The following is a 25,662-nucleotide window of genomic DNA, read 5'->3' on the forward strand; positions in this document are numbered from 1 at the left end:
GATTTGATCCAAAGTAGCAGTTTCATTTAAATGTAAGTACGAAAAGTAAATTGACTAGTTTTTTTACATACAGACGCAAATTGAACGCTTCTTTACCGATAGGGACAAACTAACGTTCAAGTACGAACAACATACTTACTCGCAATGTAAATGGGAAGCTGTCAAAAAACCAACCAATTTGTTTACGTGTAGTGTAAGATACGAATATTTTGTGCCGGCCCGATTTTTATATATTTTTTTATTGAAATTTTAATAAAATTAACACTAAAAACAAATTAAATTCAACGTTTTTAGGTTCAGTTATTATTTTTATATCGAAGAAGCTGTAGGAAATTGCAGTGAAAATGGGTAAATTTCACATTGATTATTCGCATTGCGTCTATGTGCTTTGAGAGAGTCTGTGGGTGTTTTAGTTTATATTTTTGTAAGAAATTAACTTAAACGACCCCAATATCATTTCAGGAAGAAAAAAATCTCGACTCAAATAAAAAAATCGCATATAAAATGTGAGGTTATGTTTATTAATTGTGCCTTTCTCGTACTATTTTTTGTAGCTGTATCAACAACAGTATCGTTGGTTTTGTCATCGGTGTTTGCGGTTTTGTTGTTTTCAACAATGCAACTGTATCGTCCATGGTTTGCATCAAATCAATTAAACACCATTCTTGGCGGCTATATCGGCTCTTGGCTATTTGTGCTCGCACTGACGGTATAGTATTGACAACATTGCAGCTCAAATTTCGGATTTATGTACAATGATTGATGAATGTGTTTTTCCGTAGGCCATTTCGAACCTCGAGACAATTGTTCTCGGTGATGGTTTTCAAGCTAAACTCTTTCCGGAAATTTGCTTCTGTTTGGTTGGCACGATGTTTGCCTGTGGTACAATTCACCGTGTTTCCGCTACTACTTGGTACGTACAGTATATAAATCACATCCATCCAATGGATTTCTTTTATCTTTTCTCTTTGATTTCATTTCAGTTTCCTCTTTTCAATTTTCGCCTTGTACTTCGTCAATAAAATCTCACAAAAATCACAAAATGCCGCAATGCCTGCTGTAGATGCTCACACAAGTTCAAAGAAGAAGCGAAAATAAGCAATGCAAATAGACAAAGAATATAAAAAAAATCTCATTCAACGTGCATTTTAAACCACATTTGGGTGGAGCGTTGATCGTATATTACTTTTCAAGTGCAAACCGAACAAATGCAATTTAAATCATTGATTAAATCAACATAAATAAATGAACAACTCTAACATTCTCTGAATTTTATTGTGTTTTTTTATGAAATATCAATGGGGCATTTTCAGCTATATATATATTGAGCTATATTAAATGATTTCATAAAATATCATAAAAATGAATACAATAACTAACAAAAAATGTTTGGAATATGTATATGTACTATAAATAGGGACATTCCCTAACATTTAGATTTATAAAAAGATCGATCGAGTGCGTGTAAAACAAGCGTCATGTCTTCTTGTCACGTCCCGTTCCGTGTTTGTTGGTACTGGAGGCTTTCTCTCTGGTGCAATAGCGTTGCCACATACTGATAAATTTGTCCGGCTGTTAATGTTTCCATTGCGATCGGTTTCGTCGTCATAGCCAATTGTTGTGGGTGAATAGAATGCGGATGATGGAAGAGGTGACGGTGATGCGGATAATCGATATGTTAATTGCCTGCAATTGAGTGTGAGTGAGGATTTAGCTTACTTTTGGTTTCAATCATTTCATCCATATCAATTACAAATTGTTCATTTACCCCGGATCAGCAGAATGGTCACGACGACCATAAAGTCCTCTTCGACTACCATTGTTGAAACGTTGAAATGAGTTGGCATTCAATGCCTGAATTGACATTGCCCGTTTTCCGTTCGCGAAATTCGATATGGTTCTGGTTGTAGTCGTTGCCGATGCCACTGACACACTATACTCCGAACGCTTGAGCATATAATGAATAGAACATATCAATTAACATGGATTTCAAAAATGACTCATAAACATTCTATTTGCGTTGAACAAAATATATTTGCACGAATAAAGGAGCGTCCAGGCATTTTGAATTTGTCGTTATAGAAGCACAAGTGTTTCTTTTTCAAAATAATAACTACTATTTATTAAGCGTCATCAAATGGCGCCATCGTTTGTGGGGAACTTTACTAGAAGCCTTCAAAATGCAATGGATTGAATGGCATTCGTGCAAAGTTATTCGGTACAAAAGTGGAATATAGAAATGTAAACAATAAAAACTACTTGATTAGCGTCAAATTGAGTGCTGCATTTAATGTGAAAAAAAGCAAGTGAACGTCAAATAGGTTATATGATTTCTTCATATCAGCCGTGAGATTCTACACACTGGTGACGGCAATGAATGATTATTATGCAGTGCGATAACATCCAAATTGATTAGCCAATAAAATTGTCGATTTTTTTTTCATTCAGTGAATTACCTAATTTCTTTACTCAGTGAGGTAGACTGCCGTTGTGTTTATTTTTATCATAAGAAAACAATAATATAGGATTTATATATTTTTTTTATGTTTCGATGCGAATTTCTATTGCGAGTATTATAATTTCGATCTCATCAACGGGAGGTAAATTAGGTAGTACATAAAGCCGAACCAGCTATTTTCTACTCGTACTTATAAAACTGGATAATCAATCGCTCTAAATACCTTAATCGTCTTTTTGGCTGTTTGCTTAGCAATTATGCGATTTGCTTGATCATGGTCATTATTTATATGTGGAAGATGATTGCAATAATCCTTGGCAGAAGTACGTTGATATAGGTTGGCATTTCCATTACTATCAAAACTGAACTTTCGATGTGGCACCAGTTGGCTGTGTTGTTGTTGATGTTGCATCAGATCTGCGTGTGATTTAATTTGTAGAAGGAAAATCGTCACCAATTTTAAATCATTTGCATTTTAATGTTACCCGTACTTAAATAGTTTTTAGTTAGACTACGCTTTGGATTGAGTTTTATGGATTGTGGTGTTGGCGGTGGAAGTATAGCTGGCTTTGCATCAGGCGTTTGCAAGTCTATGTCATTATAGTTGCTATTCGTGTCAATTTCGAGTTCGGTTGTATTGTTATTTGTCGATTCCATCGGTATGCTTGTTGATTTTTCAATGGTTTTTCGTTGGTTCGCAGCTCTTTTTGGAAAACTTAAATGCATCTGTACGTCGGGCGCCATATCATCACTGTATGTACCAGCGACAGTTACTGTCCATCCTTATTATCATTACAAAAACAGTGTCATCATCACACACAGCAGAATTGATCAGACATTGAATTTTATTGGGCAAATTTTGAAGGGGAATTAAAAAGCATAAGCATTTGAAATGTAAACAAATTGATTATCTCAATAACACAATCTCCAATGCGGGTATTGAATTTAACAAAAAAAATGAAAACAAAAATTTCTCTCAAATATTAACATTGAATACAATGACATTGATTTTTTTAAACACTCAAAATTAATGGAAAAATGGTGAAATGACAATACACACTCACACAATGGCACATATAATATAGTTATCGAATAAGATTACCTGTAGGTTTTGACTTTGATTTTGTCTCATTTGATGTGACAGCCGGTGTACTGGCACGCCGTTCCGTAGCACTCCCTGTGCCATTGCCGTAAAAATTTTGATAACGAGAATTCGTTCGTGATTTTTGTGGTTTAACACTTGGACTTGAGTCGGTGGCGTTCTGCCAACGTTCAGTCCGTGGCAAATTCGGAACGCTTTTTGAATCTTGTCTTCGATATGAACAATGTGACTTTGTATTTGAGCCGGTCGAATTAGATGAACTTGGGCTCGTTGTCGAGTCCGTGCTATGTGTAATCCATTCGGTTGTTGCTGGTGGTAGTTTAGGTATTGATGATTTTGGTTGCTTACTTGGTTTGTTGCCATTCACCTCATTTCCATTGCGATCTTCGGTTTTATTACGATTCAGCTCTGAATTTCCATTTAACCGATCGTCACTGCCACTTAACACCGATTTTCGTACCTTTCTATTCGTTTTCTTTGTGCATTGTGTGTTAATTGTGTCCGATTCCTTGGAATGTGTTCGGATGTGAGTATGATTTGATCGATATTTGCTTTCGTAAATTCGCTCCACCGGAACCAATGGTCTAGATGTATCCGTATTATTATTTATTGATTGTCCCTTTTCTTGATTTCGTGTTGAGGTTGCCGGTGTGGTTTGTGTCGATTGTTGACGACTACTACAAAAATTGCATTTCTTTGGTGAATTTTCCGAGCCATTGCGTCGTTTATGGTGCAACGATGGATTGCAGAAGCAACAATCTGCTCGATCAAATATATTTTGACCGTTTCGCACTGGAGTTGGATCCGTTTCTCCGCTTGTAATATTTGGCAAAAAGTGTGAAGAGTTTTCATTTTCATCATGTAAAACAATAAAAGAGCTATTATTTGTCAAGGTGCTGGTTCCTTGGGCTGAACATACTGTTATTGGATTCAACATAAACTTGCCCATCGTATCGTATTTTTCAAGATGGGCCACTTGCCATACATTTTCATTACTTGTCGAATGACACGAAGGTTTTAGTGCCACCAAATGTAATTTCTCATCATTAGCAGTGGGATTAGCGTCCAACGTTTTCTTTTTTATTGAATTGGCTTGCTCTTTAAGATTATTTTCGATGCTTTCGCACTCACTGCACGGAGCGTCAAAGTGGTTTTGAGCCGAACAGCGTGCATTTTTTCGGAAAGGCTTACCATTCGCTGCATCACCGCCACGATTACCTGTTACAGAACTTTCAAACGTTTCTTCAATCAATGGCAAGATTGAATCCGAACCGACTGACTCCAATTCACGAACTGGAGCCTCGCTCGGAATAGACGTCAATGCACTATCTTTTGTAGCTACAGATGATATGGCCGTTGATACAAGTGTATTTGGTTCGGTTTGGGCATTTGTTGAATTTTCTGACACTGTTTTTGGCGCAGACTTTTCTTCTGTAACGACTGAAAGTTTTGTAGAATATAAAGAAAAGAAGATTTGTTTTTAATTTTAATACTTGGATCGAACAACATACATCCAACGGCTAAATAAAAAAAAAGAAAAACCAACAAAAATCAAGCAAAAAATAAAGAAAACAAAAACCAAAAATTTCCTATCAAAACAAAAGAAGTTTATTCAATAAAATGTTCTTTTTGTATTTGTTTGAATTGAATCAATGTTGAAAGTGCATTCATTTTTTTTCTTCAAAAAACCATTTTTTTTGTAACTGCGAAAAACTGAATAGCAAAATTTCTTGAATTAGTCGACAGAATATGTTCTGATAATATTATGTAATATGGTTAACTATGACGTAAATTCCATCTTGAATTTGTACGATTCATTTTTAAATCATCTAATTGTAAAAAAAATGCAAATCAAATAATAAATCACACGAAATTCTAGATTACATTACAAATAGTGAGATTAAAAATCAAATGCGACAGTATAATAATGCATGTACTGTTAAATTATTATGGTTCTTGTTTTAGGTTTTTTTAAATTATAATCAGACTTCATCAAACAGCCAAACTGGTGTTGTGCATTATTTTCAAAATACCTTCTTCCATAAGTAGGCCATCAACGGGATGTTCACTATCAACGTGAGTGCGACCAAAGCACCCAAACCAAGTTTCCGATTTAATTTGATCGCTTTCGATGGCTGCTTTGCCACTAGCAATTTTTGATTTTTGGCTTCCGTTTGGCATACATTTTGTGGGACTCTTTTGACGAGTTTCAATACTTTTATTGGCATGTGATGGTATTGTATTGGTTGTGGTTTTTATCTCCGTTTCGCTCGCTGGATTTGCAGTTGAATTGGTGTTTTCATCGGTCGGTGATTCAATTGACAAGCTTCCGCTTTTCTCTTCGGGAATTGAGTCAAACACATGCTGATATTTTCCACTGCTATGAGCTGAACGTTTGCCACTACCATTTCCACCGCTATTCGAACGTCGTGTGCTTAGGCTCATTCGCTTGGCCGGATTTGCTTTGGTGTGTGATTGGGCGGTGGCATTTTGTGGTGTTTTTATGAATTCTATTCCTATGTCGGTCGAATTGTTGAGGGCCTCGATCAATAAATCAGCAATGATCTGATCGACTTTGGAATTATTTAATGCAGTGCCATTGTAATGACTCACTGAATCACGGATCTGTGCTTTGAGTGTGCGTTGTTGGTTCCCACCACCATTCAACTGGACTCGTGATTTATTCTTTGCCAAAACTGGAACTGGAATTTTTGATGTGTGTTTAGTTGAGAATCGTTCAACCAATGATTGTGATAGAGTTGAATCGGTTGGTGGGGAAGATGACGATGACTGCGATGGATTTATACTATCTGGTGAACTGTTTAAACCTGTTAAAATCGAAAGAAATATGTCAACATTTGGATTTTAATTTGAATTGATTTTTTCGTTTTGCTTACATTCAACAATTTCCAAAATTTCGATTCGCTTTGCACCCTCTTGAATCTCAGTCTTCTGATACATACGTCTTGGTCCACAATCACGATCCGGCGTTATTATATCAGATGGTGAATGTTGACCGAGTAACATTTTCTGCACATCTTTCGGTGTTTTATGGCTAACAATCTCTTTGCCTCGGTATTTGGTTGTGTTCGAAGTTACTTTAATCCGTTTCTCGGCCGACGATTTATCTGACGCCGCATTTTCACGCTGTTTCTTTCCAATTGCCAATGGTTGATTGGTTGTGATTGTCTTTTTGACTGTAACATGTTTGACAACAGGACCGGATATAGTTGTAACTTTCTTGCCACCATTCGATTTCTTACCGGCTTCAACGAATTTTAAATTGCCCTGGCCGTCAACCGTATACGATTCCAATGATCCAATTTCTGTTTGGAGTTGTTTACTATTACCCTTTTTACTAACGACTTTCATTGGTTTCTTCAATGTTTTCGGAGATTCATCGGGAATTACTTCAAAACTAGGAGTATTTGTTTTACTATCCGAACTGCTTTTATTTTTGCCATGCTGGCCTATCAATTTTTGAATTTTCTCTTGTCGTCGCCTACTTTCGGCTTCTTTACGTTCAACAATTTCCATTTGTCGTTTATGTAGGCGTTCACGTAATCGTTCAGGCATTGTTTCCGCAATCGGAGCATTCAAATCAGTCGGCGTTGGAAAATTTTCAGAACTTACATCACTATTTTCAATAGGAACAAAGAATGCTTGACTTTTTTCAACTATTTTCAAATCATTTGGCGTTATTTCGAATTCACGAACATTTTCAATTGCATTTGGGTCATCTAAACTATCGACTAGACTAGTTACATCATCATCATCTTCGGTTGTTGTTGCGGTTTTTATTGGTTGTTGGGCTATCGGGTTTCCATTTTCATCATCCGCATGCACTGGAGGAGCCGACGATGGTTGCACTTCCATTGATTCGGTTCTTGACATATCTGTCATTCTATGTACGACGATTTCGCCACCATTGCCCGGATACGAACTACCGCTTATCACAGATATTACCAAATTCGAAGATAAGAATTCATTGGAATTGTCGGACAATTTTGTCGAGTATTCTGAGAGCGTTTCGGACGACATATAGTGCGGAAAGAACACTTGATCGGTAACAGGAAGTGGCAAGGGTGAAGAGTTTGAAACATGCGAAAAACTTTCATTCGCCATCACAGCATTTTCCGTTTGTGTTTGGCTCGTATTGAGCTCAACAATATTATCACCGTTTGAATCAATTTGATTGCCTTTACCTTGCACAACAATTATATTGTTCAGACTGTCCACCAGAATCTGCGATATAATTGTATCTATGGCACTTTGATCAAGTGGTTCGTGTGATTTAATCGTTTTAAGCCGAACAACCGATTCATTTTCAATATCGATTTCACCGCTGCTCATGTGATACGCTTCGTATGTACCACTTTTCATATGACTAATTTCGGTGATTTTCGATTTTGAATCGTTTTCACCGTTCGAGTTGTAGTTGTTGTTGCTATCATTATGTTGACCATCATACCATTGGCCGCTTGATATTTGTGAAATTGTCGATTCGGACAATTGTTCGTGGTGACGCAACGACGATTCATCGCTCGAAACTTGTAGTGTTGTCTCTGAAATGGCTGTTGATTCTGCCGCAGCCATTGTTGTTATATTAATTTGATCACCTTCCATTTCAATCAGAAATGAATTTTCACCGTTTGCTTGAGAGCTGCTGTTGCCATTAATGTGGTCTTCATTTACAATATTACCATTCATTTGATTCAATAAATTTGCTGTTATGCTAACATCCAATTCTGTATTTGTGTTTGTGGTCGTAATGTCACTTTGTGCCGGCGGTGATGATTTACGTTCACTTGATACCGAAGAAATTGTCAATGGAGATCGCTCATTTTGTGTTTCGGTTTCAATGTACGATTTACGTGCAAACGACAACGACGATGCCGATGAACTAGTCCTTGGATGAGACAGTGAATTTGTGTGTTTAATGTGTTTCATTGTAAATTCCGGAACGGAGCGATTAAAGTGTGTCACTTCAAGTCTTTCACATTCTGAACACACTTCGGGTGATGTGTCTTGCATTCGAAGTGTACGTTTGGTGCGAAGTGAACGATGCAACGGCGGTGAAAGGCTACCAGTTCGATCTAGACGACGGTATTCCTTGTGCCAAAGACGTCTCAACAATTGTTGACGCATTGAACCATTTGTTGGAAATATCCGATTCAAATTTGAATCAGAACCAGTTGAACCGGCACTCGCAAAACCATTTGGTACAATTGTTGAGGCGGAAGATCCTAATGACGAAATCGGAGATGCAGTACGTGTACGTTCACGTGATTCAAATGATTGAGGTACTCGTTCTCGGGCCGGCGGTGACGGTGCTGATGAAGCGTTCATATCAGAAAAAACGTGTTTCTGGGAAGCTAATTGATGCCTGAAATCAAATAGTAAACATAATTATTTCGTCACATTTTACTACTAAACGAGACTTTGATTGATGTGAGCACAGCATTTACGTGCTTTTGACCTCTGAAAGCGGTATCCAAACGTATTGACACAAAATGACGACATTCAAATGCAAACGACGATAGAAAATCGTTAAAATGTTTCAAGTAAATGGAGACGAAAAAAAATCAGAAACGAACAAATCGGATTTATGGAAATTATGGCGAAAAAGCACGTTTCTGATCAACGGGTGTCGGTTCTTATATGGTTTGAAATACCGGAAAAATTAAATTGCCGCACAATGTAATGTGTGCGATATTTTTTCATGTTCGTACACAATCGTCAAATAAACGAAATGGAAAAAAATAATAATAGCAGAATTGCATGTCGCTCGACGAATGTACACGATTTTCTATTTTATTGTTGCTCGTTTTCAACATCTACCTGATTAAGCGCTGCGAATGAACATTACAACAAAAAAGCCTTCAGCAAATTACGCAAAATAAAAACGTGCATTTAATCCACATTAATTCATATTTGTTTGCGAATTGAATTGATTTTCACGGCGTTGATAATGATAATGGATTATCCTGTTCAGATGGAGTACACGAAATCATGTAATAATAAGTGTGACCACGGGTGCTCATGAATTTTTTATTTTTTTGTAAAAAAGGCAATTTAATCCACTTGCAATGCTTGTTAAATTTTCCATCGATAAGCATTCCCCAATTGCAATTGATACGCAGAGAGACAAAAGAAATGGAAATAAAAAGAAGAAAATACAAACCTTCTCATGATTATCTCAGGCAATGAGTGCCTACGTCTTAATAATCCTGTGTGTGGTTTTTTCGATTTGTTGGGCATTGTAGTGTTCGAAGCCATTGCTTCGAAAGTTTTATCAAATTTGCGATTATTGTGCGTCATCATCATTTCATTTGTTGTGAATGCGTTTGATCCCATGAAATGTACGCAATTTTCTGGACTTTGATTTTCCTGCCAATTTAGTATATAATCAAAGTTTTGTTCATTTAGTTGTTTTTGCCTGAAAATAGATGAAAAAATGTGACATGATAAATAAATAATCTAATAAATGTCAATCGAAAGTAAATAATGAAAATCAATTTTAATAAAATAGTGGTTGTGTATTTATTTTGGCTCAAATTGAAAATCAATTTGGCATCGAGACATTGTTGTGTATAAAATCAATTCAGTTGTTCTATAACTTGAAAAGCGAAAGTCAAGGAAAATTTTCACACAACCGACGAAATATCCGCATATGTATGGGTACATGTTGAATGAAAAAAGTCAAATGATTTATGCAATAAGCGCTAAAGAACTTCGATCGACCTCATAAATTTTGTACAAATTTATGTTTGCCTTCTGCTTTCAAAATGGTTTCCACCAACAAACATGAAGAAAAAATGGCATGGTCATGTTTAATTTGGTAAATTGATATCAAACAAAGACAACATTTTGCAAACAAACACCATTTTGTGTCGTTCCATTCCAACAATATACTCTTTTTGGTTGTTTTTTTTCATCTGCACAAAAACGTGATTTTTCACGCGAACCCAAAGCGATTCCGTCAAAACTAATGTTGACTGCAATATTTCACGGCGAGGCACAAAAGAAGGGTGCTATGGGGGAGGGTAGATGCGATGCTATTAGTCAAAAGGAGAGTTTTTATAGAGATAAAAAGGAACGAACAACAAAAAAAATGTCGATGTCAAGTAAAATGTTGTTTGCATTCGTTTGCATAGTAACGCACAGTGACAAGCCGACGCTACCGAATCATGCTGAATCATTTCTGAAATGTTTTCCAATTTATTAAAGAAGGTTTTATAGAGTTTATCATTTTTTATACTAAACACATCCTTAGTTTATCTGTTGAACGGATAAGAACTACCCGTATTACCACCATGTATGCTACACGTGTGCGTTGAATTCGCTTATATCTATCTCATTACCGATAATATTCAAACTCATTCCCTCGGGTCACGAACACTCTTCCCGTACGCAACACATCTATTTTATCTCATGCATGTGAAAGCGAATAAGATTGATCAGAGCAAATTGCTGATATTCTACAGGTAAATCAACCATTTTTATCTCGAAATGTTCGTTCGCATAAATTATGCACAGGATGTTTTTCGAACAAATAATTCACAATATAAATGGATACTGCAAGTTTAACTAATTCCAATTGTATGTCAAGTATAATCGAATCAACAAGCTCACGGCAAAGCTTGAAGTTGTCAGACAGCCACCAAAACAAAGAAAAATGTCAGACAATGAGAAATGAGCGGTAAGAGAAAATGTAATTAACAATTCGAGATAATGTGTAGCTTATCTGCTATTTGCGGTGTACGAAGTAAATTTAATTTGTGCTACCGCACGAAATGCCAACCAACGTCAATAAATCCCGGTCTTTGGACGTTTAAATGCGAAAACCAAACGTTGCTCCACTGTTACTAATCGAAACTAACAAATTAATCTCTTATCGATTTGAAGCACACGAATTATTTAGTTTTATTTGAAGAATCGAAGTGTTGCACCGTTGTCACCATTGAAAGTTTCATTGCACTAAGCCATTTGTTCGCTCACCAAAAATTCAATTTTGAATTCAATGCTGACACATACTCCAATGGATTTGCACTCAAGAACAATGCTCTTCTCTGAGTTTTTAATCAAATACAGTCTCTGTCGTAAGTCGAGAAAATCGAAAAGAAAACGAATGTATGCTGTCGACAATAAAAATATATCTTAATTCTTGCATAATCCATAAAGCGTGTAAAGTTTTCAAAGCATTCATCCCATTCGGTAGATTCGCCGCGCGTACGCCAGTGAACTGTGCATTTGAAATGCTTTGAATATTTCGAGAGTCGAAGCTTTGCACACTAAAAGAAAAAAATGGTATTTATCACGCAATCGTCACGTATCGCCAAAAAGCTTAATAATAAACGTAATTACACAGTTGAATTTTCGACATCGAAAACATTGTTTCCAGGCGTCGTGAATTGGGGAACATTCGGGGATCGGTGAGGACCGATTCTTTTCATTATAACACAAGTTCAAGCGCACATGTACATATATCAATCCGATGACAAAGCATCGACACACATGAAAGTCATGACTATGTGTATGCTTCGGTTTTTTCCGTCGCTTTTCCAAAAAAATAACTGTAATCATTTGATTTAATATTCTAATGAGTTTCAGTTGTTATTGGCACGCAGCTACGATTTTGTAAGCACATTTTTCAATAGAATTTAATGTGTTAAACACAACAAAAAGAAGTAAATCGATTCATAAATACAATGCGTTGACCCAACATGCTACGAACTTGAAATATGCGACTACTTTATGGCTGTTTTTATGTATCACACCGTCCGAATTTTTTTTTTACGTTTAACTGTGTAATATAGACTTTATACGTAATAGCATTCAAGTTGTGAAAAGCGTCTATCGCATTCATAGCATACAGGGGGAGCGTACATGTATGAAAGCTGTAATTGAATTTGTTCAGCACCGATGAAAATACATCACAAACCATCGCAATAAATACCGACAATATCGTCGATTTAACCGAAACCGCCTTCGATAATAGTTCGGATGCAGTAAATTATATGGTCCTTTATGGATTCGTTTTTGGAATTTATTCCAGTTAATTTTGATTTCTTTCGCTTGGTCACTTGGTCTCTTTCGCATATGTATGAGATGGAAATTTGAAATATTCAAATAGAAAATGCTCAAATTTCAATGTGGTATGCCAATTTAAATGAAAATAAAAATAACCTTCGTCAAAAAGTGACCCTTTTTTTAGGATACAAATTTTGACGAAAAAACAAATCGAAAATTTATTGACTTATTTTCGTGGTGTCGTTAATCCTAATTTAATTCAGTTGTGACTTTCCTTCGTTTGACATATTATGTGTTTGCTTCTTTTGCGTGTCGTGTAGGTAAATATCGATTTTCAACCACTAAGCTCAAGCATATATCGTCTGAATTTCATTGTGGCTGGCGTCACTAATTTCACAACATTAATAATTGATCAATAAATCGGCTCCGTTTACAAGTGCAAATAGAAAGCATTTGGTTTACCCAAAAATACTGGCGAACCGATCTATATCTATTCCTTCATTGTAGTACGTAAAAAAATGTCCGTGAGAATTTCAACACAAGTTTACTCACAGGTTGATTTCAAGGAAAAAACAAACTTTTGACTCTCGTCTACACAACCATACACACTATCATATGGTTTGATACTCTATGAACTACCTTTGATTTTAATACGACAATAGACTCACCGTTGTATGAATGAATAATAGTTGTGTAAATATTGTACATCAGCTATGCTATTGTTATTGCGTGGTGAATACCACAGTTCACGAATTGTCCTCAAAACTTTCTCGAAGTCGCTTATATTTTGACCTGAAAATCAAGAGATAAAATTTTTTTAGCTTAAGATAATAAAAAATGTTGATTTTTTATGATGAAATAACAAACGTAGACAATCACATTTTCCAGAAAACCTAAATCTCAATGCTACAAAAGTTATTTTTATTTTTTGAAGAGCGTTGTTATACGAGTACTTGAACGATTTTCCGACTTTTAATTTGAACAATCTGCACGAAAATGCACAATATGTATCTCATTGTGTATTTCTGCAATAACTGAGTATTATTGGCAGAGCAATTTAAGTAGCGAAAACACTAAAACTGCACAATTGATTGGCTATCAGGAAAATATGCTCATCTATCGCAAAGATACTGAGCATTCAAATCGCAACAACTGATTTATTTAGTTTATGTTCATAATTCGATGGAAATCAAATGGCAACAAGTTATTGCTATTAATGTTCAAACATAGGTAACGTTTTGAAGGGTAGAAAATATTAACGAACGTCGCTTAGATACAGGAGTAACATTTTACTTCATTAATCACTTCAATTTGAGTTACATCATTTGTCACCAACTTTTTATTATTTTCATTACCAAATGCAAGAGTTGATTGGCTCATCGACAATTTAATGATTTTCCGAAAGTTATTTATATTTAATTTACTCGCAATAAACAGTATTTTGTTGTGATTTCAAACTATCAAGTGAAATAAAGAAAATCCACTTGATGACAGATAAAAAGAGATAACAATTGTTTAAAACTGTTGAGTTTACGTTTCACAAGCAAAAGCCAATAATCACAGATAATTGATACCAGCAATTTAAATCAATTTCGTATTCATTTTTTTCGCTACCACTCGAATTCAATTTGTGTGCGATTTTTTTCTAACAATCTATCTTGCTTTATGCACACCGTATTCAATCCAGTCTGATACAAAACAATGTGATTATAGTTTTTATATTTGATTGCAGCCGACCTGATTCACGTTAAAGCGCAGGTTCAATTTTTCCGGCAGATATAGATAGATATCTTTAATAAACGTTTGATTAGAAACAGCAGTAGTCGCAAAAAAAGCAACCTTGTTCTAATTCGATGTGCTTTGAAGTCGGTATAATCCAGCTGTGTTCATTTATCAGACCCATGACGTCTCTGCAAACAACTATATTCTCGTCTATTTGTTTTGCGAACAAGAATCGTCTGCATGATTAGATAAGGCTCTAATTTTGCTGATAAACGGAAAGTAGTTGATAGTAGCCTTTATCATTTGTGATAAAATCGTAAATCGGATGATAAGGTGCCATGTGTATCATATCGAAACCCCAACGTTGCTAATATTTAAATGCATGAGAACGATTTCGTAACAACTTCATTTAACCGGCATAATGCTCTTGGACTTGTTCGTTCGTCAATAGAATTGTATCATCAATTTCAATTTAGAAAGAGCATTCAACAGTAGCAAAACTAGTTCAGTTGGTTTGAACTTTTACAATATCAAACACAGTACCAGCGTACTGTGGATACGGATTGCAATCAATTCTCCATTATAAAGTGCAACAACAAGAGCCGAATTGAATAAATTAACTAATTGACAAGAGCATTTATGATTCAAAACTTTTACCACACAACGAAGCAAAACTCGAACTGTGGCCCAAATTTTCCACTGAAAATGGATGACACAGATGAAAATGACAGTGTCAATGGAAGTTTTGCAATATCGATTTTAATTAATTCAGTTTCGATTTTTTTAGCAGATAGTCATGAATGCAAAGGAAAAATCTTCCATAAATGTAAATGAACACACAATGAATTAACAACTCCCCCCCCCCACACACACACACCTATTTTTCTGTTTAGCGAATGCTTATTGTTTTATTTAAATGTCATCCAACAAACAGTGTGATAAACAAGTGTTGACACTGTCATTTCGGTTATCATCATGGCACGGTTGTTGCTTTGAATTTGCAACTGACGCATGGAAACTCTATAAATGTATACATTGTTTATGGAGTGTGCTTGTGGTATATTGAACTGGTTTTTGTATTCAGGCACATGTAGTTTTACAATTTACACGAGATTTACCATATAAAATAAGAGGAAATGATGCACAAAATGCATCTTGTGAGAGATTTTCTATTTATATTTAAAATATTCAGAATTGCAAACTCGATTTACTTTAACCACTCGTGATTTTGTAGAACGACAAAACTGCCACTTTTTTAAAACTCAAATTCGTATTCATACAGTAAGTTTTCCATAAATTTGAATTTGAATAAAGTTTCTATCATAAATTCACAAATCCATTGTTGTCATGCAATACCCTTGTTGGTGGAATGGTTGCCCTTTGTTACCCAATCCACAATGAGACACCCCTGGTCTTACTTTTATATGTAATTAATTTGGTCCCATTTTTAGTCCATGAAAGTATTGGTTATTTTCCTTAACAGACTCTTTCGGAATAGAAGACCCGTGTGGAAAAAATGTGACTGACTGTCTAGCTGCAATCAACTGAAAACGAAGTTTGTTAACTAAAACCGTCTACCCAGTCGACTTTAGTCGTTTATTTTTCTGACTTTAAACAGACGACTAATTTGGGACGTTAGATGGCTATAGCCAAGTGTGATTGAAGTTGATTTGAGTTATATTTTTCTCTACTGCAATCGACTGACAAATCAACTTTAAATGATTTCAATCTAAGTTGATTTAAGCTAAAAACGTCCCAAATTAGTTAACTGACTAGTCAGTAATTTTGCACACAGGAAGTTCGAGTTTCTAAAAAGGATGTTGTTCTTTAAAACTCAAGTTCTTGAAAAAAATAATTATTTTTCACGCAAATAAAATATGATTATTAATTCGTTTTTTTCTTCATCTAACGAATTTGAATGGAATTGAAATTTATTCAGAAATCAGCGCTCCCATTTCAATTCCACAAAAGGTTTTTCCTTCTGTCAGAGTACACATCTGGTTCACATATTGATTATTCGTTTTCTTTGTGTATTTCGTAGACAGAATCGTTTAATATTTCAAAGCGCCGAAAAAAAAAATCGATTAGAATTTCAATTGAAGAACCAATGGATTTCTCGCTCTGAAAACGAAATTCATTAATTTTAATGGTTTCAGTACACTCGAGATGAAAGCAAAAATCGTTTGTTTTCAACAATTTCAAACAAACCGAATGTAAAAACTTATGTTTTCGGTAGTTTCAACTCAACTTGATCTAAATTTTGTATAGTTTGTGCCAAATTTTCAAATTTAATTAAGAAAGTCGGTTGTGATTCAAGCAGAGAAACACAAAACAAACGCAAAGAAAACAAGCCCATTGTGAACAATATTGAAGCACAAAATGAGATTTCCACTTCTAAGCAAAGTTGCAATGTATTTCAAATACTCATCGAGTAAATTTGACGCACTTTATTACAGAACTTCGGTTACAATAAATGACAGTGATGACTGCATCATTCGACTTATTTTGTTCCGAAACTCATTTACCGCTTCGCTGCATTTGATTGAGACGACACATAGTTTGAGTCAAAACAAGTTGTGTCAAGATGCAGTTTTGTTCTATGCATCTATTGCTTTGAGATTTGCGAAGTAACTTAATTTTCCATGTGAATTAACTTTGGTGCCGAATATCCCGTTGCCTCGTGCGCATGTAACTTTAAATCATTTGCAGATCTTATCGTAGATAAACTTCATTTGATATTAGCACCCAGAAGACACGATAAGAATTCCATTCGTACGATAAATATCACAAAATTCGCTTCATATCAGCGCGTGTTTGATGGATATTTTTGTCATGTGTCGGAATAAGAAATTCATACAAAATATGTTCGAAATAAAACAAGATAAACAGTGAATGATATATATGCATGCATGGTAGTGATTAAGCGAAGAACAAAAGAGCCAACGAACAATGGGAAGTAAAAAAAGTGTGAAAAATAATTGAAAGTTAAATGTGTTTTTGTTTGCATAGCAAATGAAAGAAACAACAAATATTTTAAATGCATTTTGCTACAGATAGCTTCGATGACGCGATGCATATATGTAGTTGCTTGGAAACTGATGCTCAAATATTTCCATATGGTAAGTGTGTGTGGCACGCGCGCTTCACTGTCACAGCGGAATGACTTTCTTGGTACAAACACGTTTTAATATCTCGCAGGCAACTGATACAGTTTTAATTGTATTAAATTCATAGACGTCTGACTGAATTGAAAATTTCCATTCTTAAGTGAGTTTTTATGCAAATTCCCTTGCGGCATCCTCTCTATCTCCCATTTTCTTCCCATGGCATGCACTCATTTCTTTGCACTTGATCATGAGTATGCCCCATCAAATGAAGTTACTTCCATAAACATCTGATTGCAATTATAAATTTATGCTTCAGCACAGTCAACAAAGTGTCATAAATTTGCGCGTCTGAAATCTATCGCGAGACGTGTCATTGTTTCTCTTTTTTTTATCGTAACGCGAAAGCGGAAAAGACACTAAGTTCAACTTCAAGTTGTCTGTTATGGAAGTTTCATTGATTATCACCCGAACTAACTTTTCGATATTGATTCGTTCATTTAACGTAAATGTGTTTATTTTGGGTAACCTTTTTCCAGTGCCAGAGTCAATGAATTGAGCCGGTATTTCGAATTGAACACGTCTGTTCATATTTTCAAAATAAAAACAAACTTAAGCGCCGTTCACTGAGCAAACGATGCACTTATAAATAAGAGAAGTGCATTCGCCTCTTCTAGGCTCAAATCATTGCGCATCAATCAATAATTAAGATATTGAACATTTCGCGAAACGATTTTTCAATATGTGCAGTCGCTCATCAAGAGCATATTTCAAGTGTCGAGATACGTTACTTGCCGCACACTTCAAACACAAAGTTTATCATTCTAAATTTCAATTAGGCAATACTCATTGAATTCAACATTGAGTACGATTAATTAAACCAGAAACAGGAAAGAATAAACGCTCATCGTTTGCCGCATTCATTGAATTATCGTTTGTTTCATTCAGAAACACATTCTCAACAAGATCGCATAGTTCAATTTATCGAAGAATTGTTTACAAAACATATAAACAAATGGTCTTAGTATTACGCACTCACGTCGATTTTGTTTTCGTTTTTGACGTTGTTTACAAAATCTATTCGATGGAAGAGTGACCCAAGACATAAAATACAATCAGTTTTATTGGTCAATTAATCCTCTACTGCATAAAACTGTCTAAAACGCAATTTTTAAATGATTTTTTTATGTTAATCAAACAACGGAGCAGTAGAGGGTTAATCAGTTTGTTTTCAATCGAATTTTTTCATGAATACATTACTTGCGTATTACTTGCCAGCGTAAATGTAAAGTTTTTCAAACTAGCTCAATTCAATGGAATTTGAAATATTTGATGACGACAATGGACAATTGTTATTTTTAGCAAGCGCTACAACTCAGAACTCCATTCGATTCGTTGGACATATGTAAATCAAACGATTTTTTTGTTTGTAAATTATTCCGAAATCATTTTAGAAGAAAGAAAATGCCTTTGACTGAAAGGCCAACCAATGCAGATATCTCGAAAAAACGGTACATTTTGTGTGAATTGAGAACAGTTGTTGTCGACTTTGACCGTCATAACATCCACAATTTAATTTCGTCCGTGTGTCAAGTGAGTATAATGCACATCAATTTATGGCTTAAATTTTTCGCAAATGATTAATCTAAACAAATGTATGCGCAAAAATACATTAAGCGTAATCTAATAAATAATTTTGTTTTGTTGACTAGACCAACCTTTGGGACTATAGTCACGACGATGACAGTGATTTAAATTGCAGCACTTTACCCTTCAAACAATGGATTTGAATTGACCAAAGTGAAAGCAATAATTTCAAATGTAAACGGTCTCAGTATCACTGATGAACTGAAAACATACGTGCACTCACACCACACGTCACACTTTCGGTAATAAGTTCAATCAACATCAATTTATGTGGATTTAAACATTGTTGATATTGCTATAATCAGCGCAATTAGAATGAACACCGGATAGATTTGTATATGTTCTGCTCTAAATAGTCAAATAAACACATTGTTAAATGGAGCCGCGGTTTTTGTCGGGCATTTTTGTTTTTGATAGTCAACATGACACGGCGACACACAAGCTGCGATCTATTCCGTGCAATGAAACATGTTTGAATTCGTGTTTAAAAATAGCAAATTCTTCCATCCGAATATAGACAACGAAACAATTGCAAATGCAAATGGATCTTATGTGATTCGCGTGGTGGCACGGAAATTCTGTGAAATGTTCAACTCAAATAAATATTAAACGAGATAAAAATAACAACAAACTCCATTTATCGTGCACGTCACACAACCAAGATGTCAGAATGCATTGGCCTGAAAGAGAAACCATGATCCATTTGGTGGCGATTACACATCTAAAATGGAGATGAGTAAGCGCGTCGGCATCTTTCTTTCAGACCTTTTTTGCGTACATTTTACAAGCAGTCGGCGGATAGTTCAGTTAAAGAGTATATTTAAAATCGGTTTGTGCAAACATCTTGTGGAAATGAGCGACGGTCAACAGAATACACTTACAAAATGAAAAGAGTTGTTCATATTTGGATGATTAACGGAATGTAATTGACATGATATATTCATGGGCTATTTTAAGCGAAAGATATTCGGAATCCATTCAATAAATGCACATCGAAGAGATGCAATGTGATAAAATACAATAAAATGTGTTAAAATTTCGATTCTTCTGAAACAATGATGTTAATTCACTTCCATTCAATTGATTACTTGATTCAGCAATCGATAATATTCGACCTAGAAATGTCATCGCCGTTTTTTTCTCTCTATCGCTTATGACTACGACTTTATTCTGGATTCTAAAAAAGCGGTTCGTATGTTTTACGGTTGTGGTCATTGTAGTCATAAAATTCTGGCTGATAACGAAACAAAGAGAAAAAAATCCAATCGTTTACCATTTGATCGTTCGGTGTTTAATTGTCGTAAACCGTTCGCACAATGAATCAAGGCCATATAAAGCAGGTTGAGAATAAAACTGTCAAGCTATCATAAATTTACGATTTAATGCTGTTTTTTTCATCGAAAATAAAAAAAAAGTTCCAATCAAGGTCGAGTTGTTCGATATGCTTTGCGCATGCAATGTGCGATACACATATATCGATTCTAACCAAATATACATAATCTATGTGACAATCGCGTAGAAAATGCGTGACTAGCACAATCCAACCAGTAAGGAACAAATTTATATGAAACAAAATCAACAAATAAAATGTATTCAATTTCATTGCGCTCGCGTTGCAATGCACGTAACGAAATGTATAATGAAAAGCAAAAAGAATATAAAGCGAATGCAATGAAAACTATGGCACTTTTTCCGATATAAATTTGCATACGTGAGAAATGAGTCGCGAGACTTTTATGAGGCACATCGTTGCTTGCTTGCTTCGAATGTGGAAGTAGTTCCTGAGCTGAATAATTGAAACTTCCATCGCTTACTTGTCAGCACGAAAAAAAAACAGCTGATTCAAACAAGAAAAAAGTCATACACAAAGAGAATGCACTGGCACTCTCGAATAGTACGCGACAAACTAGTGAAATATATGTCGTTTTCGTTGTGATATTGCGTTTGTTTGCTGGAAGGCTTCCGATGCTGATTGTTGCTGGTATGCAATGCGAACAACTAATTTTGCATTTTCTAGGCTTTTGGCTTTTATTTCAATTTATTAGTATTACGTGCAATGTTTGCGTCGTTTGCCCTGCTGTCACATGTTCTATGCAATCGTCGTGAAATCTCATCGTCTATTGCTTTCTGACATCCGCGACTTCATATACAAATATAGGGAATGCATAATGCGGGTATGTTCGATAGCTGTATTTTTTTAGTGCTTCAAAGTTTATTGTTCCCAAAAATCATGAGCATTCTGTTGCACATTCATTGTGAATAGTAACTAGGTTAAATGATTTTGGCAGAGTCACAAATTGATTTTTACCACACATTTGGTCTCTCTCTGTGTCTCCCTTTCTGCCTCTCGTTTATGATTTCCTTTTGACCGAACTCAAATTGGAGTAGATTCGTAAAACATCAAACTGAATGTTATCACTATAAAAACAAGAACGTATCAAATCAAAAATGTTAACCCATTATTTGTACTGATTATGGAATTGCGAGACGGGACTTGTCGAGCGACTAACGATTAAGTCTGGCGAATTTGAAGGATTGAAAACAAAACATATTCAATTTAATTTACATGACATCAAGGACGCAGTAATAACATAACCTTAAGCGCCAATGCATATCGCTACAATTCATAGCTGATTATTGTGATTGTCAAAAGAGAAAAAAGAATTGTCAAGACTGATTGGGTCAAGAGTTCAGAAGTTAAATGAATTTATTTTGTTTCTCTCCGGAGATGTGACTGTTCGAAGTTTAATGAGGTTTCGAAAAAGTAATTATAAAGAGATTAATGCTTCATGCCATTTCTGGCGGTGGTTTTTCGTTCGATTAACGAACCGCCGCGCTGATTATGAATTGTCTGAATTATTCAAACAAAGCCAAAAAACGCAAATATTTGCTGAAATATTTTTTTTTCTTCACAATTCCACGATGTACGGAGTTATATTCGAGGCTTTTCAACATGTAATCCACCAATGTAATTGCATCAATCAACACAATTTATAAAAGAGATTATTATTGAATTGTGAATTTGCATCGTCGACGAATCGTCACTTCGCCGGGGGGAAAAATGGTGTAAATAAAATATTTGAAAAATCTCATTTTGTTGCATGGAATGAGAAACGTTTTTCATACGTAAGTTTCAAGGCATCGCCACGAAATTGTCGTTGAAAGCACACTATTTGACACCGGCAATACCGTATACGTCGACGTTCGAATGGCATCAAAAAACGTAATTTAGAATTTTACATCGTTGAAATATATGATTCCTTTACTATATAGAGAGAGAATCTCTTCAAGGTTTGACAAGTGTGCACGAAAAATTTCGAGTGCGAGCAAGTGATAGAGCGAACGAGCGATAGAGAGCGGAAACTCAACTATGTGGATAAACATGGAGTTCGAATACAGTTTTGTACACATACAGAATTGAAGGTAAAACGATGGATCGTGTGTCGTATGTCGTTGTTTGCATTGAAAAATTGAATTTATTTGTCTGTGATGAACGAAATCAAGTCTAAATAAAAACGAAAATGCGAAAAATATTTTTTAATATTGGCACATATTTCAGGCAATTCTTCTATCTTTTGCTCTCTTTCGTACACACACAATCGTCAAACCACTATGTCAGCTTAATTTCAAATTTGTCGCGCACAATGTCACTTAGCCAACGGCAAATCGACAAGCTTGTCATAAGACACAAACCATGTCTGACTATATAAATCCAATTGAATGGATTTCTGTTATGGCACATTTCAATTTCGATTTTATTATTAACAAAAAAAAATGCAAGATTCAAATATATTCGGCTAATTCACTTTGCTTGATGACTGATTGATTGATCGAGTTTCGCGCATTATCGGTAAACATTTCTTAAAAAAATGATTTTTAGGATCGAATTTAATGATGAGATAAGACGCGACATTAGTTTTTTTTTTTAAATTCGAGAACACAAACATATTTGAATGGTGTCGAAAATTCAGCTAAATATTTACCGTTCACATAAACATTGACTATATATGTTGTGAGGGGAGTCTTGTGGTTTGAAATTTCACTTTGTATTATGAAATATGAAGAGACAAATGAGTGGAGTTTAAAATTACTGCGATTTTCTTCCATGTCAAAGTGGATCGACAATGGGGCTTCCATTATACCTGTACAATTTGAAAATCGATATTACATTACCCGTACAATTTCCATTACTCTCTCCGCTCCATTATAAATCATTTCTTTAAAACTTCTATTAAAAACGAATGGACGATTTATTCACACACAAACACGACGACGAGAGTCGATAAAATGTGTGGGCCAGACAATAAAAGGGACAATTAGAACAGAAAATGACCGGACTGGAAAATGAAGCGACCGTAGAGAGAGAGAGCAGTACAAAAAAAATTACCTTAAAATTGAACAAAGCAAATAGTTGAACTGTCGGTTTCTTGTCCAACGTCATTCGATAAGAGCGGTCATTTGGTTGTTGGTTCGACTTCAATTTGAATGTTTCACAATTCCTTTAAATTTTTATTTAATGTTTTTCTTTTCGTCGAATAATTTTCACAATAAATATGTCGAATCTAGCTCCTTTTTCCACGGATTTAATATTTATTTTTCTGTCGTATCTTTCTTCCTTTTTGCTAAAATTTTTTCGTTTTCAACAGTTCCGAACACTTAAACATTTAAAACGTAAACAGATCGTTTCTCTATAGAAAAATAACTAATTTTGAACTTCAACAAACTAAGGCAATGCAATAAGAATTTCTTCTTGTTTTCACCGCCGAGGAGCATATCAAAAAAAATATATGCGTTTCAAAAAAAATACTCAAAAACTTTCAGTTTGACTGCACGTTTTCAAGTTGGCTTCGAATATATGCACGAGAAATAGGTAGCAAATGAAAAAAAAATCGAGCGCGGAACAAGAACGTTTCGACCGATAGAACGAACTAAAATTAAATGATAAACGTGCTGGATCGAGTCAATCGTGTACCTGTGCTTCGTGCCGTGCGCTTCTGATTATCAGTGTGTTTGTTGTTGGCGACACACGTTCGTATGCGAAACGATACAATGAAAACATAGAGCAAACGACAAGCGAATTGTGTTCGTTCGAATATACAGTACGACACACTGCACACACAACGAAATCCAACACACTGAGAGAGAAAGAGCAAGAGCCGGCGAACAAACAACATTTCAGTGCTGCACAGAGCCGTTTGTATTATTTTCTGCTTCTTTTTCTTCTCTATCCACTATTCCAACGAACCGAATGAGAGGAAGTGAGTATGAATTGAACGAGCGTATAAGTGAGAAAAAGAGAGTGGCATAATGTAATGAGAATATTCGAATTGGCAAACGGTTCGACGATGATCGCGATTTCAAAACGAAAACAATGTACGTGACACGAGCTCTATTGTAACGGTTTTACATTTTATTATAAGCCACATCGCACCACATTCATACTCCAAACCAATCCATGCAAAGGGACGTTTTCAATTCTCTCTGCGATTATTTGTTTTTGATAAGTTCATTTGCGTGCACAAGTGAACAGTCACAACAAAAGCGGTATCGGCTAAGCTAACATTTTTTCATTTGCAGTTTTTTTTTCGTTCGTTCGAATTTTCATTCTCTCATTCATACTTCTTCGACTATTTTCCATTGTGTTTACATACAGAGTAGTACTTTTTGTCGCCCAACACAAATTTTTCCTAGCCCGAATACAAAATTTTGTTGTTTTTTTTCCTCATCAAATTGAGTTTTACAATTTTCTTCAAGCCATTCCTTTTATAGCCTCGTCGCCGATGACGCATAATTGTTATTTATTTTCACCAACGAATTGTCGTATATCCAAGTGAATTGCGTGCTTTTCCATCATTTTTATTAACAAAAAAAAAATGGGAACATACAGGACTTTGCCACTCAACGCCATTCAACTCGACTTCGTCTCAGTTGTGAACTATGTTCGTGAACTTTTGTTTTACATTCATTTAAAAAAAAGTGCTATGGGTTCTATCATCGTATGAGGAGTTTTCCATTGTGAAATATGCAAATAACATACCGAAAATATGCTATAGCATTCCTTGAATAAAATCCAGTTTTGGGGGTCGATCAAGAGCATAGGTCACAACACACTGTTTGCATGCATTTAATACCTCATTCATTCTTTCTTTAGCTGCATAAATATTTATCAATTATAGCTTACCGATTTGCTGTTGAAGTGCTTGTATTAGTGGTGACAGTATGTCTCTCGATTGCATCATTTGTCTCGGCCATGGGGTAAAATCGTTTAGATGTTGTTGAGTTGATCGTCTGGCGGTATTTTTATGTTTGGAATTTGGGGTTTTCTCTGCCGATGGCATTCCAGTGTATGGATCAATTGAGTATGACGTTGAAGAGGGTGTTGCAATGCCACCGAATGGATGAGCAAAATAAAACATGCACACCGGTGCAGGACTCTAAATGGAAATGGAGTCAATTATGTCATCGTAAAAAGGTGGAATATCTCATTTGCTTACCGGCAATAAGTTGGAGTAAATTCCACTTACAGTGCTTGCTCTACTTGTTGTCGTAGACATGCAGCGGTCGCCGTCGCTTCGCTTATTCATTTTAAATATCAA

General features: G+C 35.4%; 2 protein-coding genes across 5 annotated transcripts; one reads left to right on the forward strand and one right to left on the reverse strand.

Moving 5' to 3' along the window:
- Positions 1–150: 150 nt before the first annotated feature.
- On the forward strand, positions 151–1,270 carry LOC116350623 (protein KRTCAP2 homolog). 2 transcript variants are annotated; one of them, XM_031782474.1, is made up of 5 exons: positions 151–193; positions 295–348; positions 555–709; positions 783–913; positions 984–1,270. In XM_031782474.1, the coding sequence occupies exons 2-5, from the start codon at positions 345–347 to the stop codon at positions 1,096–1,098; spliced, it is 405 nt and encodes a 134-aa protein (XP_031638334.1). In that variant the 5' UTR covers positions 151–193; positions 295–344; the 3' UTR covers positions 1,099–1,270. The 2 variants fall into 2 exon arrangements, with proteins under 2 accessions (XP_031638334.1, XP_031638333.1); XM_031782473.1 differs by having other exon boundaries at positions 171–348.
- Positions 1,271–1,306: 36 nt separating this feature from the next.
- Positions 1,307–25,662, reverse strand: LOC116350622 (probable serine/threonine-protein kinase DDB_G0282963). 3 transcript variants are annotated; one of them, XM_031782470.1, is made up of 11 exons: positions 25,561–25,662; positions 25,248–25,500; positions 13,262–13,385; positions 9,745–9,999; positions 6,458–8,946; positions 5,594–6,388; positions 3,561–5,000; positions 2,950–3,240; positions 2,682–2,875; positions 1,769–1,947; positions 1,307–1,686 (listed from the first exon to the last, which is right to left on the reverse strand). In XM_031782470.1, the coding sequence occupies exons 1-11, from the start codon at positions 25,648–25,650 to the stop codon at positions 1,440–1,442; spliced, it is 6,357 nt and encodes a 2,118-aa protein (XP_031638330.1). In that variant the 5' UTR covers positions 25,651–25,662; the 3' UTR covers positions 1,307–1,439. The 3 variants fall into 3 exon arrangements, with proteins under 3 accessions (XP_031638330.1, XP_031638331.1, XP_031638332.1); XM_031782471.1 differs by lacking the exons at positions 25,248–25,500; positions 25,561–25,662 and adding an exon at positions 23,454–24,006; XM_031782472.1 differs by lacking the exons at positions 1,307–1,686; positions 2,682–2,875; positions 2,950–3,240 and having other exon boundaries at positions 1,820–1,947.

Source organism: Contarinia nasturtii, unplaced genomic scaffold (assembly GCF_009176525.2).
Source record: "Contarinia nasturtii isolate CC-2019 unplaced genomic scaffold, AAFC_CNas_1.1 Cnas_scaffold_4311, whole genome shotgun sequence".
NCBI classification, from domain to species: Eukaryota; Metazoa; Arthropoda; class Insecta; order Diptera; family Cecidomyiidae; genus Contarinia; species Contarinia nasturtii.

Coding starts and splice junctions, on each gene's coding strand:
- LOC116350622 (XM_031782470.1), bottom strand. CDS start 25,650: ATGAATAAGCGAAGCGACGGCGACCGCTGCATGTCTACGACAACAAGT. Junction 5,001..5,593: donor TGGCCTACTTATGGAAGAAG/GTATTTTGAAAA, acceptor CAAAACTTTCAG/TCGTTACAGAAGAAAAGTCT. Junction 3,241..3,560: donor ATCAAAGTCAAAACCTACAG/GTAATCTTATTC, acceptor AATGATAATAAG/GATGGACAGTAACTGTCGCT.
- LOC116350623 (XM_031782474.1), top strand. Junction 710..782: donor TATTTGTGCTCGCACTGACG/GTATAGTATTGA, acceptor GTTTTTCCGTAG/GCCATTTCGAACCTCGAGAC. Junction 914..983: donor CGTGTTTCCGCTACTACTTG/GTACGTACAGTA, acceptor ATTTCATTTCAG/TTTCCTCTTTTCAATTTTCG.